The 12,474-nt window shown below is 44.2% G+C and overlaps 7 protein-coding genes across 7 annotated transcripts; 4 read left to right on the top strand and 3 right to left on the bottom strand.

Annotated features, from left to right (window-relative positions):
* Positions 1-223: 223 nt before the first annotated feature.
* LOC115770979 (lipopolysaccharide-induced tumor necrosis factor-alpha factor homolog) lies at positions 224-1,146 on the bottom strand. The gene is made up of 2 exons (XM_030716492.1): positions 744-1,146; positions 224-522 (listed from the first exon to the last, which is right to left on the bottom strand). The coding sequence occupies exons 1-2, from the start codon at positions 1,091-1,093 to the stop codon at positions 420-422; spliced, it is 453 nt and encodes a 150-aa protein (XP_030572352.1). The 5' UTR covers positions 1,094-1,146; the 3' UTR covers positions 224-419.
* Positions 1,147-1,918: 772 nt separating this feature from the next.
* On the bottom strand, positions 1,919-2,507 carry LOC115771789 (lipopolysaccharide-induced tumor necrosis factor-alpha factor homolog). The gene is made up of 2 exons (XM_030717696.1): positions 2,258-2,507; positions 1,919-2,114 (listed from the first exon to the last, which is right to left on the bottom strand). Exons 1-2 carry the CDS (start codon positions 2,464-2,466, stop codon positions 2,012-2,014), a joined length of 312 nt encoding a protein of 103 aa, XP_030573556.1. The 5' UTR covers positions 2,467-2,507; the 3' UTR covers positions 1,919-2,011.
* A 1,409-nt stretch (positions 2,508-3,916) lies between these two features.
* LOC115758462 (lipopolysaccharide-induced tumor necrosis factor-alpha factor homolog) lies at positions 3,917-4,919 on the bottom strand. The gene is made up of 2 exons (XM_030699138.1): positions 4,541-4,919; positions 3,917-4,151 (listed from the first exon to the last, which is right to left on the bottom strand). The coding sequence occupies exons 1-2, from the start codon at positions 4,849-4,851 to the stop codon at positions 4,049-4,051; spliced, it is 414 nt and encodes a 137-aa protein (XP_030554998.1). The 5' UTR covers positions 4,852-4,919; the 3' UTR covers positions 3,917-4,048.
* A 1,677-nt stretch (positions 4,920-6,596) lies between these two features.
* Positions 6,597-7,443, top strand: LOC115758162. The gene is made up of 2 exons (XM_030698704.1): positions 6,597-7,167; positions 7,236-7,443. The coding sequence occupies exons 1-2, from the start codon at positions 6,788-6,790 to the stop codon at positions 7,342-7,344; spliced, it is 489 nt and encodes a 162-aa protein (XP_030554564.1). The 5' UTR covers positions 6,597-6,787; the 3' UTR covers positions 7,345-7,443.
* A 106-nt stretch (positions 7,444-7,549) lies between these two features.
* Positions 7,550-8,122, top strand: LOC115758171. The gene is made up of 2 exons (XM_030698715.1): positions 7,550-7,858; positions 7,912-8,122. Exons 1-2 carry the CDS (start codon positions 7,608-7,610, stop codon positions 8,030-8,032), a joined length of 372 nt encoding a protein of 123 aa, XP_030554575.1. The 5' UTR covers positions 7,550-7,607; the 3' UTR covers positions 8,033-8,122.
* A 198-nt stretch (positions 8,123-8,320) lies between these two features.
* LOC115760769 lies at positions 8,321-8,849 on the top strand. The gene is made up of 2 exons (XM_030702259.1): positions 8,321-8,527; positions 8,591-8,849. Exons 1-2 carry the CDS (start codon positions 8,328-8,330, stop codon positions 8,817-8,819), a joined length of 429 nt encoding a protein of 142 aa, XP_030558119.1. The 5' UTR covers positions 8,321-8,327; the 3' UTR covers positions 8,820-8,849.
* Positions 8,850-9,291: 442 nt separating this feature from the next.
* On the top strand, positions 9,292-11,327 carry LOC115760531 (probable cytochrome P450 6d2). The gene is made up of 4 exons (XM_030701954.1): positions 9,292-10,049; positions 10,114-10,559; positions 10,615-10,863; positions 10,929-11,327. Exons 1-4 carry the CDS (start codon positions 9,364-9,366, stop codon positions 11,090-11,092), a joined length of 1,545 nt encoding a protein of 514 aa, XP_030557814.1. The 5' UTR covers positions 9,292-9,363; the 3' UTR covers positions 11,093-11,327.
* The last annotated feature ends 1,147 nt before the right edge of the window (positions 11,328-12,474 follow it).

Raw genomic sequence — 12,474 nt, 5'->3', positions numbered from 1 at the left:
ATACTTTTGTGCGCAACACAAAAATGCAAGCGTTAATTTCTGCTGCATACTTTTAGGCATGTGAACTAAGAAGCATAGCTTCAGTTTCAACTAGAAAATCAATATACTAAATGTGTCATTCAATTTTAAATTAAATAAACGATATTAATCGTTTTATCAAGCCTTAAATATAGTATTTATCAGCGTCAATGCGCTCTGGCGTATCACTTAAAATAACAATTTAATTTTATTATGCCCATCGATAAATCTGATCCTTACGAGTCTAAATTGGTATATCATTAAAAAATCTGATAGTATTTATAAAAGTTATAGGATAGTAGTTAACAATAATTATTTTTGAACGTACTACTTATCTATGTTTTACAGTAGGTCAGTTCCTTTATTAAAGCACAATTTTGAATTTCGATTTCCCCACACTTTCAGAGCATTCGGCTGCCTATGAAGGCATTGCAGACGGGACAGTAATGGTTCGCCGTCTTACAGGAGTCCACGCAGTAGGGTACACAAACACAGGGCCAGCAGCTGTGTTGGAAAATTGTAAGATTAGATTATTGTGGTTACTGATAAGTAATGAATTCGACAAGCTCTAGAGGCAAGCTCTAATACGGCTGTCTTCCAATTGTCGGATCATTTGTGGTTAGTCTTTACTTTTACAATTTGATAATTTACGGTTTTCAGATAACAATACAGTTGAAATGAAACTTGACTGCTAACGGTCAACGGGTTCAATATCACAAGCTTACCCAATTAGGCACAGTAGCAGGGCCCACATATGCGTTCGTCCTGTGGGCGTATTTTGAATTGTGGTCACCACATCGTTTCGGCAGGTGGGACAACGTACGAAGGTCGGATCCCTGCCCACTGGCACATGGATAGGTTGTGTTGTGTGTATCAGGACACAGGAACCTGGTGGCTGTTGTTGTTGTTGCATGGGCGGATAGAGTGGCGGCTGCGTCGGACCCGTCGGATACGGCTGATAGGCTTGCGCTGGCACAAAACTGATCTGTGCTTGAGGTGTTGCCTGTGGCATTGGCTGCGGTTGCGTTTCCGGCAGCGGCTGTTCAGTGTACGGCGGCGGCTCCTGCTTTTCCATGATCAGTTTCTGTTCCCTGTATTATCTTTATATATTGTCACTGAGCAATCGAACCTTTCAGCTCGCTGTTTATTGTTTTACTAAACTAGCCACACGCGAACTAAGGCCTGATAATGTGCACAAAATACAAAAATGTCCATGAGTTTACCTGTTATCGAACTTATCTCTTAAACCTGCACAGCTGGCATAGATTAGCCCGTGCTGACATCTGGGAAATGGGGGACTTTTCAAGTTAAAGGGCAATTTAACAACCTGTTCCTCTGACAGTGGCCAAAATGGGCCGCCAACTTTTAGAAACAAGCGTAATCGACCACAAATTTATTTCCTATCAATAACGGAAAAACGATAATAACGGACACACTTATTAGACCTTATCATCTAATATTCCTAACATTTTCTCAAGGTTCGCACAACAAGTTTCGTAGTTAATGAATAGAATAGTAACATAGTTTTGGTTCTATGTGCTTATCCTGATATTTATTATATGAGTTATACTGAATCTTAACTTATCCAATATTATCCCTTTATACAAAATGAAATTTGTCCTGACTGAATGTGTGTAAAAGTTATATAGCGGTAATTGCGTCTTCTGGCGCCAAGACAGGTTGCAATTCCACCCGCAAATGTGAAATATTCGTGAAAACAGTTGCATGAAACTCATATTTACAGATCTTTGATTCACACTTTTTGCAAAATCCAACCTTTCATGGTGGAAAATTGACGAGCCTGTGTACGGGCTCAAATTCTAAGAAAAAACTTAGTCCGGGTAAAGCTTGACAAATCACGCAGTAAATCCGTATACTTATTTGATATGTATGAACGCAACATTCTATAGATTCAGTCGTGATCGTAGTGCTTTAATTTGAGACTTTAGCTTATTTTTAAATACAAAAATCGTTCTTAAATGTAGGTCCTAGGTTAGTTCTCGTAGGTGCCAATGTAGGCGCCGCAATTGGGGCAGGAGTGCTCAGCGTTCTGGCAGGAGTCCATGCAATAGGGCACACAAACACAAGGCCAGCAGCTGCAAGGGGAATAAAAGAAGAAATCATTTCGAAATGTATTTCCATTGTCAGGCGTGAATGAGTCATGCATGACTAAACGAGCTTAATTCGGCCCAGTGCACAGATGAGTCATGCGCCGAGCACTTGAAGCTGATCAACTTACAGGAACAGGCACAAGATCAGGGCCCAGCAGTGGGTGCGTCCCGTGGGCGTGCGTTTCACATTGGTCAGGATGTCGGCATGGCAGGAGGGGCACTGGACACGCGACGGATCGCTGCCAATGGGCACCACATTCGTTGTGGTTGTCGTTTGGATGACCACATGGGGTGGTCCGGGCTGGTAGGTCTGCGCTGGCGTGTATCCCTGGCTCATGTTGCTCTAATAATTCCAATTAAATGTTCACTGTTCAATGGCTTTCCTTACACTGCAGCATATATAGGTGCTTCTGTAGAACCTACTGTACGGTTCCACAGTCAGATATCGTGTCGCGTTATCTTACAAGGTGCGGCCATAACTGATAAAAATATAGAATGAGAAAAAGATAGCGAGAGAGGTAGATGGAGAGAGAGAGAGAACACTGAAAACAATAGGGGACTTTTTACGATTTATTGTTAGAGTTTCGCCTAATGCTAATCCTTTACGGTAAAACGTTGTTTTATTTTTGCTATTTAAGAATTGTTAAGTGATATCAATAGGTCTGACTCATGGCTGAAAAGTGGTCTGGCGTTAGGTATTTACGAGCTGCATTTTCTATAAAGTTGACTCATTTCAACAGTTGGTACACTCGGAAACTGTTGATAAGCCCAGCAGCACTTTAAATGGGTTATATATCTCTTCCTCTTTGATCTTGATAAATTTACTGAATGGGGCTATTTCTTGTTCAACTATCTAATTATCTTAGATAACTTAATGAACTCAGCCAGCTAGAGATAATACGAGTTGTATGTATGCATATAATTCTAATTTCAGCCATTTCTATTTTATTCTGGGCGAAATAGGCACATGTAAAGTTGATTTACAATCGAACTAGCCAGAGATTTTACCAGATCGAACACATGCGAAGGAGGTCCAAAAAAGGCCTTGCAGCCTAAGCAGATATCGTTTATTCATCTCGTGACCCCGAAGTCAATAAATATCGATTTCTTGACAGGGCTTTCAGGCAATACTTCCCATTTGTGAGTATAATACTATATAAAAAAGCGTATAGTCTGTTTGGTGAAAAGTAACAAACCCAAAAAATAGCTTATCTGACACCATAAACTATATGTTCTTGATCAGCATCAGCGCCAAGTCGATTGAGCCATGTTGTTCCATTTCCATATAACCACATCGATCTGTGATACTATATCTACAGTACAGTCCCTTCTAGAGTCTTGACTTTGGAGACGCAGCTCACGCGTATCAAATTCTTTTCAAGTCTTTAATGACTAAAATCTCATGAAATCGATATAAATCGAAATTTAGATTCGAATTTTTCAGAGATCAACGAACTAGAGACACCAAGTTTGGTATAAAGGGACACGAATATTGAACAAAGATTCAGAATTATAAGCAGGAATGTTTCCAAGAGCAGCTCGGCGTTGGGTGCAGGGTACCTCCTAGTCGGGCAGTCCCAGCCACTTTTGCTTGTTTCTATTATTATTTACAAATATCATGTATATAGATTAAATTATGAACTTAACTCATATTTATTATCGGCTTGATAATATAATCGAAACCTGCTAAAAAAAAAGCGACAACCAAAAATGGTCTCTCACTGACATGCACAACCAGTACACCTGCTCTTTCCATAAAAAGGTGAAAGGAAAAAAAACACAGCGTATACGTAATAATTTACTTGATATACTCGTATATTTACAGTTCGTTCGAATTCGTTCAGAGTTAAGATCTATGTACACATGTGCTTAATTAGAACACATACATATACACATGTGCATGTGTATGTATATGTATATTAATTCTCGTAGGTGCCTATGTAGGAGCTGCAGTTGGGGCAGTAATGATTGGCATTCTGGCAGGAGTCCATGCAGTAGGGCAGGCACACACAGGGCCAACAGCTGGAGGTGAAGAAGAAGAAGCATAAGAATATATATTAGTTATTTATAAATATATATGTTTATATGTATATATTCATAGCGAGCATAATAAAAGGTTTTTCAATTGAAATACGGCATTGTGACAGTTTAACGCAGTTGTTTCTGTGATATCTGACTGAACTCCGCAGCCAGTTGAGATAACAATGGTACACACACACACGCACACGCACACGCATACACCCACACACACTCGACACACACACCCTTGCACTTTAGATAAGCGTCTGGTTATGTACAGCGCCGTATTTGTGAGCGAATGTCACTTGTTGCTTGCGGCCCAATTGCAATTGGAACTGATTCACCTGCTGGCACACACCTACACACACCTGCACACACACAAATCGACTTACACAAATAGGCATAGAACCAGGGCCCAGCAATGTGTACGGCCGGAGGGTGTGCTCTTAACGGTGGTCACCACCTCCGCATGACAGGAGGGGCAACGTATGCGCGTCGGCCCGCTGCCAATGGGCACCAGATTGGATGTGGTTGTCGTCTGTATGATCACCGTCGACTGCTGCGGCGGCTGTGGCATCGGCGGATACAGCGGCGGCTGTGTGGGTCCCGACGGGTACGGCTGATAGGTCTGTGCTGGCGTATAGCCGGGCAGCGGCTGTGGCTGCGGCATCGCGCTATACGGCGGAGGCTGCTTGCTGTCCATGTTTGGGCTGTGCTTCTCGGGCTGCTGGAGCTTGGCTCGACCGCGCGGCTTGCTGGCTCTCGTTCGACTGAGGCCAGCGAGAAAATCGGCTGCTGACTATACGCCCGCCCAACTCGGCCCATAGCTGGGCCAATTCAAGCCAATTCGGGCGTATCTTATCAGCTATTGTGCTGCCTGCGATTAGCTGGCAAACACCTTGGCCATAATATGTGCCCAATTGGGCTTAGTTTTTTGGCAGTTTGTTGGCTTGTTTCCGCTCAACACTGATACTAGAGCATGTAAACACAAACACACAAGATCTGTTTCTTAATATACATATTTACATAGAGATCAGTGCGAGCTCTGCCTGAAAATCCGCTCTGTGACTCACAGTCTGTGACGTCTCTGGTTCGAGCCCTTGTATCGCTTGAATCTATTGAGAGGGGGCTGGCTCCGAGTATTTCACCATATATTACACTTTCAGACGTTATATTTTATTGCTATTAATAATATACATATGTATATTAACAAGTGGGAACGCTGCTGGGCATGGGAAATGCACTTGAAGCAGGGCACAGGTGTTTATTTTTCATCTCAACTTTTCAAGATATTGTTCAAATATATGTAAATATAGAATCCATCCAGATTTGGTCAAGAACTCTCTTTTAGACTCGATTATTAGGAATTTGCCCAGAATTGATGATGCGGTTGAGTTCACAGACTGGCAACCCAATATACTCTATATTTCCGTTAGGAACAGAGTATAACAAGATCAAAGATTATGTTTTAGAATTTATAGCTCTGGGTACGATAGAACGAGTGAAGTGCCTTAGTACGTGTACTTTATTTACTCATTTTAAAATTAAAGCCTCATCATCTGACGTCACGGCAAAGAGACTCGACTGAAAGCTCGCTGCTAACAAAAATAAGAACGAATGGTCGAAGATATAATACCCTTTTGCTGGAATTGCTTTATTTCCGATCCATACGATAAAAATGTTTGAAGAACACGGCTTGGCAGATACATTAGGAATATAGTGAAGCTCGTGATTGTCAAGATATCTAGAAAAAAATAAAAGGTTTCTTTTAATACACTTTTTTCGACCGATTCTCTATAAGATATAGTAGTCTGTTGTGTTAAGATTTGACATAGAATTAAGGTGATTTTTACCGTTGGTTGCTATTATTCAGAAAGAGCTCAAGAGCTAAATTTAAGTAAAACCTGTGCCCCTAACCATAGAAAATATTTTCTAAAAGATCATATTCAATTTAAAAACAAAGACAAAAGACGACATTAAACAATTCGTGACAAAATAGTTATACCCTCTGCAAGGGCAATCAGCATGAAGCGGCCCTTACGAGGTATGCACATCGATCGCGAGTATTCTGGATCAAGGCGCGGCCCATAACGGGAGTTTGTTTTGCTTATGATTATCAGAGCTTCTCTCAACAACAACAAAAGCCAGCTATTTGAGCGGAGAGCAATGTCAAAGTCTGTTTGATTTTGTGCTTTCAGCGCGCAAGTCGAACAAAAGCGAAAGCTCAAAGACAACGGGATACAAAACATGCGCCGCTTAAGCTAACGTCTGCCTACGCTGGAGCTTTCTGACAATGGTGAAAGCTTTTCTAGTGGCTGTAGCTTTTGGCGCTACCTTGGCGCTTTCAAGTTCAAACGTTAACAGTTGAGCCATGAAAATAATGTTAGGCAAATATGAAAAAAAAAGTCAGATCGAAGAGCAGGAAACAAATAACAAATAGAAAAAAATAAGAAACAAATTTAAAAAAATAGCAGAAAAATAACGACAACTGGTTTTGAAAATTACACACACAGCACTTGACAAACATTTGGCCGATGTTTTTGTTATTTCATTTTCTTTCTTCAACTGTCTTGTACTTTAACCCAAATTCAAACCAAATAAGAAACACTTGCGCCAGCCAAGCGCCGCAGTAAGCAGACATGAGCCGGCAACTGAGGTTCAGCTTCCAAGCGCCGCCGGCCGAGGCATGCCACTCGGATCTGGTGGAGATCAATTTGAATGGCGGTCGGGCACAGGCCAAACAGCAGTCGGCGCAGGCGCTGGACGAGCTGTTGCAGGCCAGGACTACGGCCACGTTGCCCACGCACCGTGGCTATCCCTATGGCTACGGCGACACGGATGATGAAGCCGACTTTTATTTCTGCAAAAAATCGAACTCGACCGGCCAGCTGGCCGAGAAGGTATCGCCGCCGCCGCCCTCCGCCACCAACATCAGCTGCCTGCGGCAAATGTACTGTCCCGAGTGCCACGAGCGTCTGCATGAGCAGGGCGTGCGCCTGGAGCGCCTGATCACCCTGTGGTAGGTAGCCCAAGCCCAAGCCCAGCTGTTGGCGGCCTTTGCTTTAACTCTGTTCTTCTCTGTTGCAGCTGTTTCGCCCTGCTGCCCATCTATCCCTGCTGCATGCGACGCTCAAAGGACGAGTGCAAGGTTATTTGCGGCAAGTGCGGCTACTTGCTGGGCGCCTGGAAGCGCTAGCGAAGCGCTCTTGTGGTTTTTTGAATTCATTTTTGTTTAGTTATACATTTTACGCTATTGTTTTTGTTAGTTTTTAAGCACCAATTGACCCTGCAATGCGTGGGAGAGCCATAAGTATTTGTTTTTATTTTTAACGGAGATGAGCGCGAGCAATCTCTTCCTCTCTCGCTCTCTCTCTCTCGCTCAGTTGCCGTGCCTCTCTGTCGCTCTGAGTGTTTCTTTGGGCTGATGTGGTGTGCCGCCTGCCGCTGCGCCCAGTCGCAATGTCAAGCGCGCCGAACATGTTGGACGAGCTGGAGCAGCAGCTGGATAATGTATCCGCTGCCACGGCCACACTGGAACTGGGCGAGGAGCAGCAGCTTCATCCGTCGAAGCCGCGCCTGCGCTTCTATAGCGTTGGCCCCAGCACCTATCGCGTGCTCTGTCCGCTGTGCCAGCATCGCTCCCGCTCGGAAACGGTGCAAATGTCCGGCGCCCTGGGTCAGCTTAGCTGCCTGCTGTCCGCCCTGTCCTGGTGAGTGGTGGCATGGCATCCAGCTATTATAATTTCCAACTGATTCCTTGCAGCTGTTTTCCCATTTTCGCACTGAGCTGCGTCTACTCCTGCCTGCAGAGCCGCCTGAAGAGCAAGCGCGTCTTTTGCAGCAGCTGCGGTGGTCATTTGGGCTTCCACTGGCGTCCCATTTAGCTCTGTTACTGTTACTGTTTCCACATTTCTTTATTATTTTTTTTATTGGCCACAATTTTCGCAAGTGTTCTATAAATAAACGCAGTTCGCGCAGCGGTTGCCAATTTTCAGCATTTTCTTTTTAATAAGTACGAATATTTCTATCAACGCCTCTTGATTATGCTTCTTCTTCTTGTTGTTGTTGTTGTCCACTTGGAGAACTCAGTCTCTCGATCGATCTGCCGCCTCTCAGTTAGTGGATTTTCGCAGTTGTTATGGCATCGCTTAGTTGCTCAGAGGCCGTCGTTGTCATCAAATGGCCAGCACTGAGAGTCTGGACGGCAGCGCCTGTGATTTTGGCGGCATCTCGGCTGTGCCACAGGTGGGTCATTTGCCACCCGAGCCGCTTGAGTTTGTCTGCCCCGCCTGCCAGCAGCTGCAAACGAGCTGCGTTGAGCACGAGGCCGTCACTTGCCTACAGAAGGTCGCATGCAGCCTGAACTGGCTGCTCTGTTGGTGCGTATATACACATACATAGTATCTCGATCTTCCAGGCAGATCTACAATTTATATTCATAGCAATCCCATACGGTGGAGCGGTCGACAAGACACTAATCATTATTGCAGCGCCTGCGGCTGCTTCATTGGACGCCACATCTCGCTGAGCTGGTACAAACGCGCTCTGTTCCGCATGCAGCGCTCCGAGGTGGAGGACAATGGACGCTGGCAGCGTTTTCGCAAGGTGGAGAAGGAGCAGCTGGACGAAAAGAAGCTGGGCAAGCAGCGTGCCGCGCTTAAGCAGAACTAGTCTCACCTTTTTTTGATATTTTAAATAACATTTTTAATAAAAAAAAAAAGTAATAACCTTTAGGCAGCGAGCCACTGATTCATTTGCATAAAAGGCTGATTGTGTTCTTAACGGACCTTTGAGCTAATGGGCTTCCTAGCACATTGAGCAGTGTTGCATAACTTAATTTAAAATTCTAAACTAGAAAGCAGCGAACCACTGATTCATTTGAACAAATAGCTCTGATCGAATAATGAACGCCAAAGCTCGCTCAGCTGCTGTTTGTCTATGAAAAAGCGTTGCTCGCACTGAATTTTTGCTCCGTTATGACGTCACGATCAAACAAAACGTGCTGTAATTGCGATTCTCATCGTAAATAATTCCAGCTGAGTGTTGGCTTCATACGCTTATCGCTGCAGCGCTTTTATATGCATATAGATTCCAGCAGATCGGCAACTGGAACACGCTCTATATAAGTTTTAGCTACAGACGAATCGCTTTCAAGACTCGAACAGACGCTCTTGTTCAGTTTGCCCGGGCATTTCGCCAGAGATAGTGCTCCAGAATGTACCTCGTCTTGCTACTGACCATATTGCTGGCGCTGCTGGTGCACTATTTAAGACGCATTTATAGCTATTGGCAGCGCGAGGGTGTGGCCGAGGAGCCAGCCAAGTTTCCCTTTGGCGTTTTGGATAAGCTGGTGAAACGACAGCGCGGCTTTGGACTCATCATAAGCGATGTCTACGAACGGCACAGATCAAAAATTGTGGGCATCTACATGATGCACAAACCGACTCTCTTGGTGCGCGATGCGCAATTGGCCCGCCAGATCATGACCAGCGACTTCAGTAGCTTCCACGATCGTGGCATCTACGTGGATGAGAAGCACGATCCGTTGTCGGCCAATCTATTTAATTTACAGGGTGCTTCGTGGCGCAATTTGCGCAACAAACTAACACCCTCGTTCTCCTCGGGCAAGATCAAGGGCATGTTCGGCACGATCGATGATGTGGGTGACCGACTGGTGCAGCATTTAATGGGCGTCATAGAGAAGGCGCCAAATGAAGCAATTGAAATCAAGGAGAAACTCACTACCTATGCCGTGGACATAATAGGCTCGGTGATCTTCGGCCTGGAGATCGATAGCTTTACCAATCCCAAGAACGAGTTTCGCGCTGTCAGTGATTCCCTCTTAGTGGAAGACGATTTGGTGCTAAAAATTCACAACATGGCCTCGGTAATATTCCCTCCGTAAGTATACTCAGCCAGATCGTCTGAAAATCAGTCTTATTCCATGATCTGCTGTCATCAACAGCCTTGCCAAGCTCATGAATCGTCTTGGCTATGAGAATAAAGTGCTTGCCAAACTGCGTGACATTATGCAGCACACCATCGAGTTCCGTGAGAAGCACAATGTCGTACGCAAGGATTTGCTGCAGCTGCTCATACGTCTGCGCAATACGGGCAAGATCGGCGACGACGATGACGAGGTGTGGGACATCGAAACGGCGCAGGAGGAGCTAAAGGCCATGTCCATTGAGAAGATTGCAGCCCAGGCTTTTCTCTTTTATATAGCTGGCTCGGAGACCACGGCGGCTGCATCTTCCTTTACGCTCTATGAGCTGGCCATGTACCCAGAGCTCCTCAAGGAGGCACGCGACGAGCTGGATGCAGTCATGAAACGTCACAATCTTGAACGCGGCGACAAGTTTACCTACGAGGCGGTGCAGGAACTTAAGTTCTTGGATCATTGTATTTTGGGTAAGGATCTATAAAAAGACTTTTGAATGCCTTGATATCAATTCCCCCACAACAGAAACCATACGCAAGTATCCTGGCTTGCCCTTCCTCAATCGCGAGTGCACTCAGGACTTTGCGGTGCCTGACATCGACTACACCATCAAGAAGGGCACGCCCATTTTGATATCACTCTTTGGCATTCAGCGTGATCCCAGCTACTTTCCCAATCCCGAGGACTACGATCCTCATCGATTTGATGCTGATGTTATGAACTACGACCAGACAGCCTATATGCCCTTTGGCGAGGGTCCCAGACACTGCATAGGTGGGTTATACCCGTTATCCAATTAAGCTTCATTTTATTTAAAAGAGGTTTTTCTTATTTGACAGCTTTGCGCATGGGCAAGGTCAATGCGAAGGTGGCTGTGGCCAAAGTACTTGCCAATTTCGATTTAATAGAAGCACCACGTAAGGAAGTTAAGTTTCGCTTTGATCCTGCGCCTGTGCTTCTTCCGGAGGGGGGCCTGCACGTGCGCCTGGTGAAGCGTGCCTAAGTGCAAAATGGGTGCCATGTAAAACTATTTGTAAATTCAATTAATCATGAAATACAATTTTAAAGCCATTAACAAATAAGCTGTCGATTGAGGATGAGCGCATAAATCAAACCGCAAGGTCGGAGAAACTTTGTTTATCATTCGATCAGCTTCAAAATCTCGTAAATTCAGGTAAGATTATCGGTGTGTACATAAAAGTCGGTCCATCTGCTAATAAATGTCAAAAAATAATCGTAAAATCTGCGATTTTTCTATGAGTGATGTAGAAATATAGAAATATACGATAGATCAAGCTTTATATTGTGGATATTAATCTAATATGTTGTATGCTTCGAAATATTTTTTTTTTCTGCAAGGTCTTCAAGTAAATGTTCTATTCATAGAAAAAAACATGCATAGGCAATTCAGATCTAAGCATTAATAACCTCCTAGTGCCTAGAAGGCACAAAATTAATTAAACATAAACTTAAATTTAAGCAGAGCGAAAAAATAAGTTTCTGCAAACTTTTTTTGGATTTCAAGTTCAACTGAGGGAGAGACACAAAATAAATATGTGCGCTCTCTTTGTTGTGTGTGGGCAGTTACCAAGCGACTGCGAAGTTGCTCTTCCTCTCTCTCTCTCTCTCTCTCTGTTTCGTTTGCTCTCTTTTTGTGACGTCACTAACATGTTTCGGCTTAGACAGGTGACTTATCAGCAGTGTAGAATACCGCTCAAATGCCAGTCAAAGTCTTATTACGATTCCAGTCAGACACCAAAGGAACACCCTATATAAAGACGGCCAGCGACAGGACGAAAAACTTCCTTTATGCTCTATGAACTGGCCATGTATCCCGCGGGTGTAAGCTTACTTACGAAGCACTGCAGGATCTAAAGTTGCTGGTTAAGTGTATTGTGGGTAAGTGTACTCTATACATTTTCTCTAAGAAATTCCCCTCTCATCAATAGCTTTATATCATTAAACAGTAACAATCGGGAATGCGCTCAGGACTTTGCGGTGCCTGGTATCAACTACACAATCAGGAGGGGCACGCCCATTTTGATAACTCTTCTAGTCATACAACTTTCCCAATCTGGATTACTACGATCCACATCGATTTGATGCTGATGCTATGAACTATGATAAGTTGGCATTTATGCCCTTTGTTGAGGGCCCCAAACATTGCATGGGTAGAATCTTCTGTAATTTGGTTAAGAATTTCTATTTCTAAATAGATTTTCGCTCATTTTCCCAGCTATGCAAATGGGCAAGGCTAGTTCCAAGCTGGACAAGATACTGGCCAGCTTTGATTTGTTCCAGGCGCCACGCAAGGAAGTCAAATTCGTCTTCCATCTAGCATCTGCCGCGCGGGGAACGAAGTGTGTCTAGGGCAAGAATTCTATA

This window comes from Drosophila novamexicana, unplaced genomic scaffold (genome assembly GCF_003285875.2).
Source record: "Drosophila novamexicana strain 15010-1031.04,08,12 unplaced genomic scaffold, DnovRS2.1 tig00000008-arrow-pilon, whole genome shotgun sequence".
In the NCBI taxonomy this organism is placed as follows: domain Eukaryota; kingdom Metazoa; phylum Arthropoda; class Insecta; order Diptera; family Drosophilidae; genus Drosophila; species Drosophila novamexicana.
The sequence above is the reverse complement of the archived record's forward strand: the minus strand, read 5'-3'. Positions and strand labels throughout refer to the sequence as shown.

What these genes read in the sequence shown, in the direction of transcription:
- LOC115771789 (XM_030717696.1), bottom strand. Translation starts at nt 2,466, where the DNA reads ATGAGCCAGGGATACACGCCAGCGCAGACCTACCAGCCCGGACCACCC. An exon ending in CTGATCTTGTGCCTGTTCCT is followed by an intron (nt 2,115 to 2,257) that starts GTAAGTTGATCA and finishes TTCCCCTTGCAG; the next exon opens with CTGCTGGCCTTGTGTTTGTG.
- LOC115760531 (XM_030701954.1), top strand. Translation starts at nt 9,364, where the DNA reads ATGTACCTCGTCTTGCTACTGACCATATTGCTGGCGCTGCTGGTGCAC. An exon ending in CTTGGATCATTGTATTTTGG is followed by an intron (nt 10,560 to 10,614) that starts GTAAGGATCTAT and finishes CCCCCACAACAG; the next exon opens with AAACCATACGCAAGTATCCT. An exon ending in GGGTCCCAGACACTGCATAG is followed by an intron (nt 10,864 to 10,928) that starts GTGGGTTATACC and finishes CTTATTTGACAG; the next exon opens with CTTTGCGCATGGGCAAGGTC.
- LOC115758462 (XM_030699138.1), bottom strand. Translation starts at nt 4,851, where the DNA reads ATGGACAGCAAGCAGCCTCCGCCGTATAGCGCGATGCCGCAGCCACAG. An exon ending in CTGGTTCTATGCCTATTTGT is followed by an intron (nt 4,152 to 4,540) that starts GTAAGTCGATTT and finishes CTTCACCTCCAG; the next exon opens with CTGTTGGCCCTGTGTGTGCC.
- LOC115770979 (XM_030716492.1), bottom strand. Translation starts at nt 1,093, where the DNA reads ATGGAAAAGCAGGAGCCGCCGCCGTACACTGAACAGCCGCTGCCGGAA. An exon ending in CTGCTACTGTGCCTAATTGG is followed by an intron (nt 523 to 743) that starts GTAAGCTTGTGA and finishes TTTCCAACACAG; the next exon opens with CTGCTGGCCCTGTGTTTGTG.
- LOC115758171 (XM_030698715.1), top strand. Translation starts at nt 7,608, where the DNA reads ATGTCAAGCGCGCCGAACATGTTGGACGAGCTGGAGCAGCAGCTGGAT. An exon ending in CTGCTGTCCGCCCTGTCCTG is followed by an intron (nt 7,859 to 7,911) that starts GTGAGTGGTGGC and finishes GATTCCTTGCAG; the next exon opens with CTGTTTTCCCATTTTCGCAC.
- LOC115760769 (XM_030702259.1), top strand. Translation starts at nt 8,328, where the DNA reads ATGGCCAGCACTGAGAGTCTGGACGGCAGCGCCTGTGATTTTGGCGGC. An exon ending in CTGAACTGGCTGCTCTGTTG is followed by an intron (nt 8,528 to 8,590) that starts GTGCGTATATAC and finishes TTATATTCATAG; the next exon opens with CAATCCCATACGGTGGAGCG.
- LOC115758162 (XM_030698704.1), top strand. Translation starts at nt 6,788, where the DNA reads ATGAGCCGGCAACTGAGGTTCAGCTTCCAAGCGCCGCCGGCCGAGGCA. An exon ending in GAGCGCCTGATCACCCTGTG is followed by an intron (nt 7,168 to 7,235) that starts GTAGGTAGCCCA and finishes TCTCTGTTGCAG; the next exon opens with CTGTTTCGCCCTGCTGCCCA.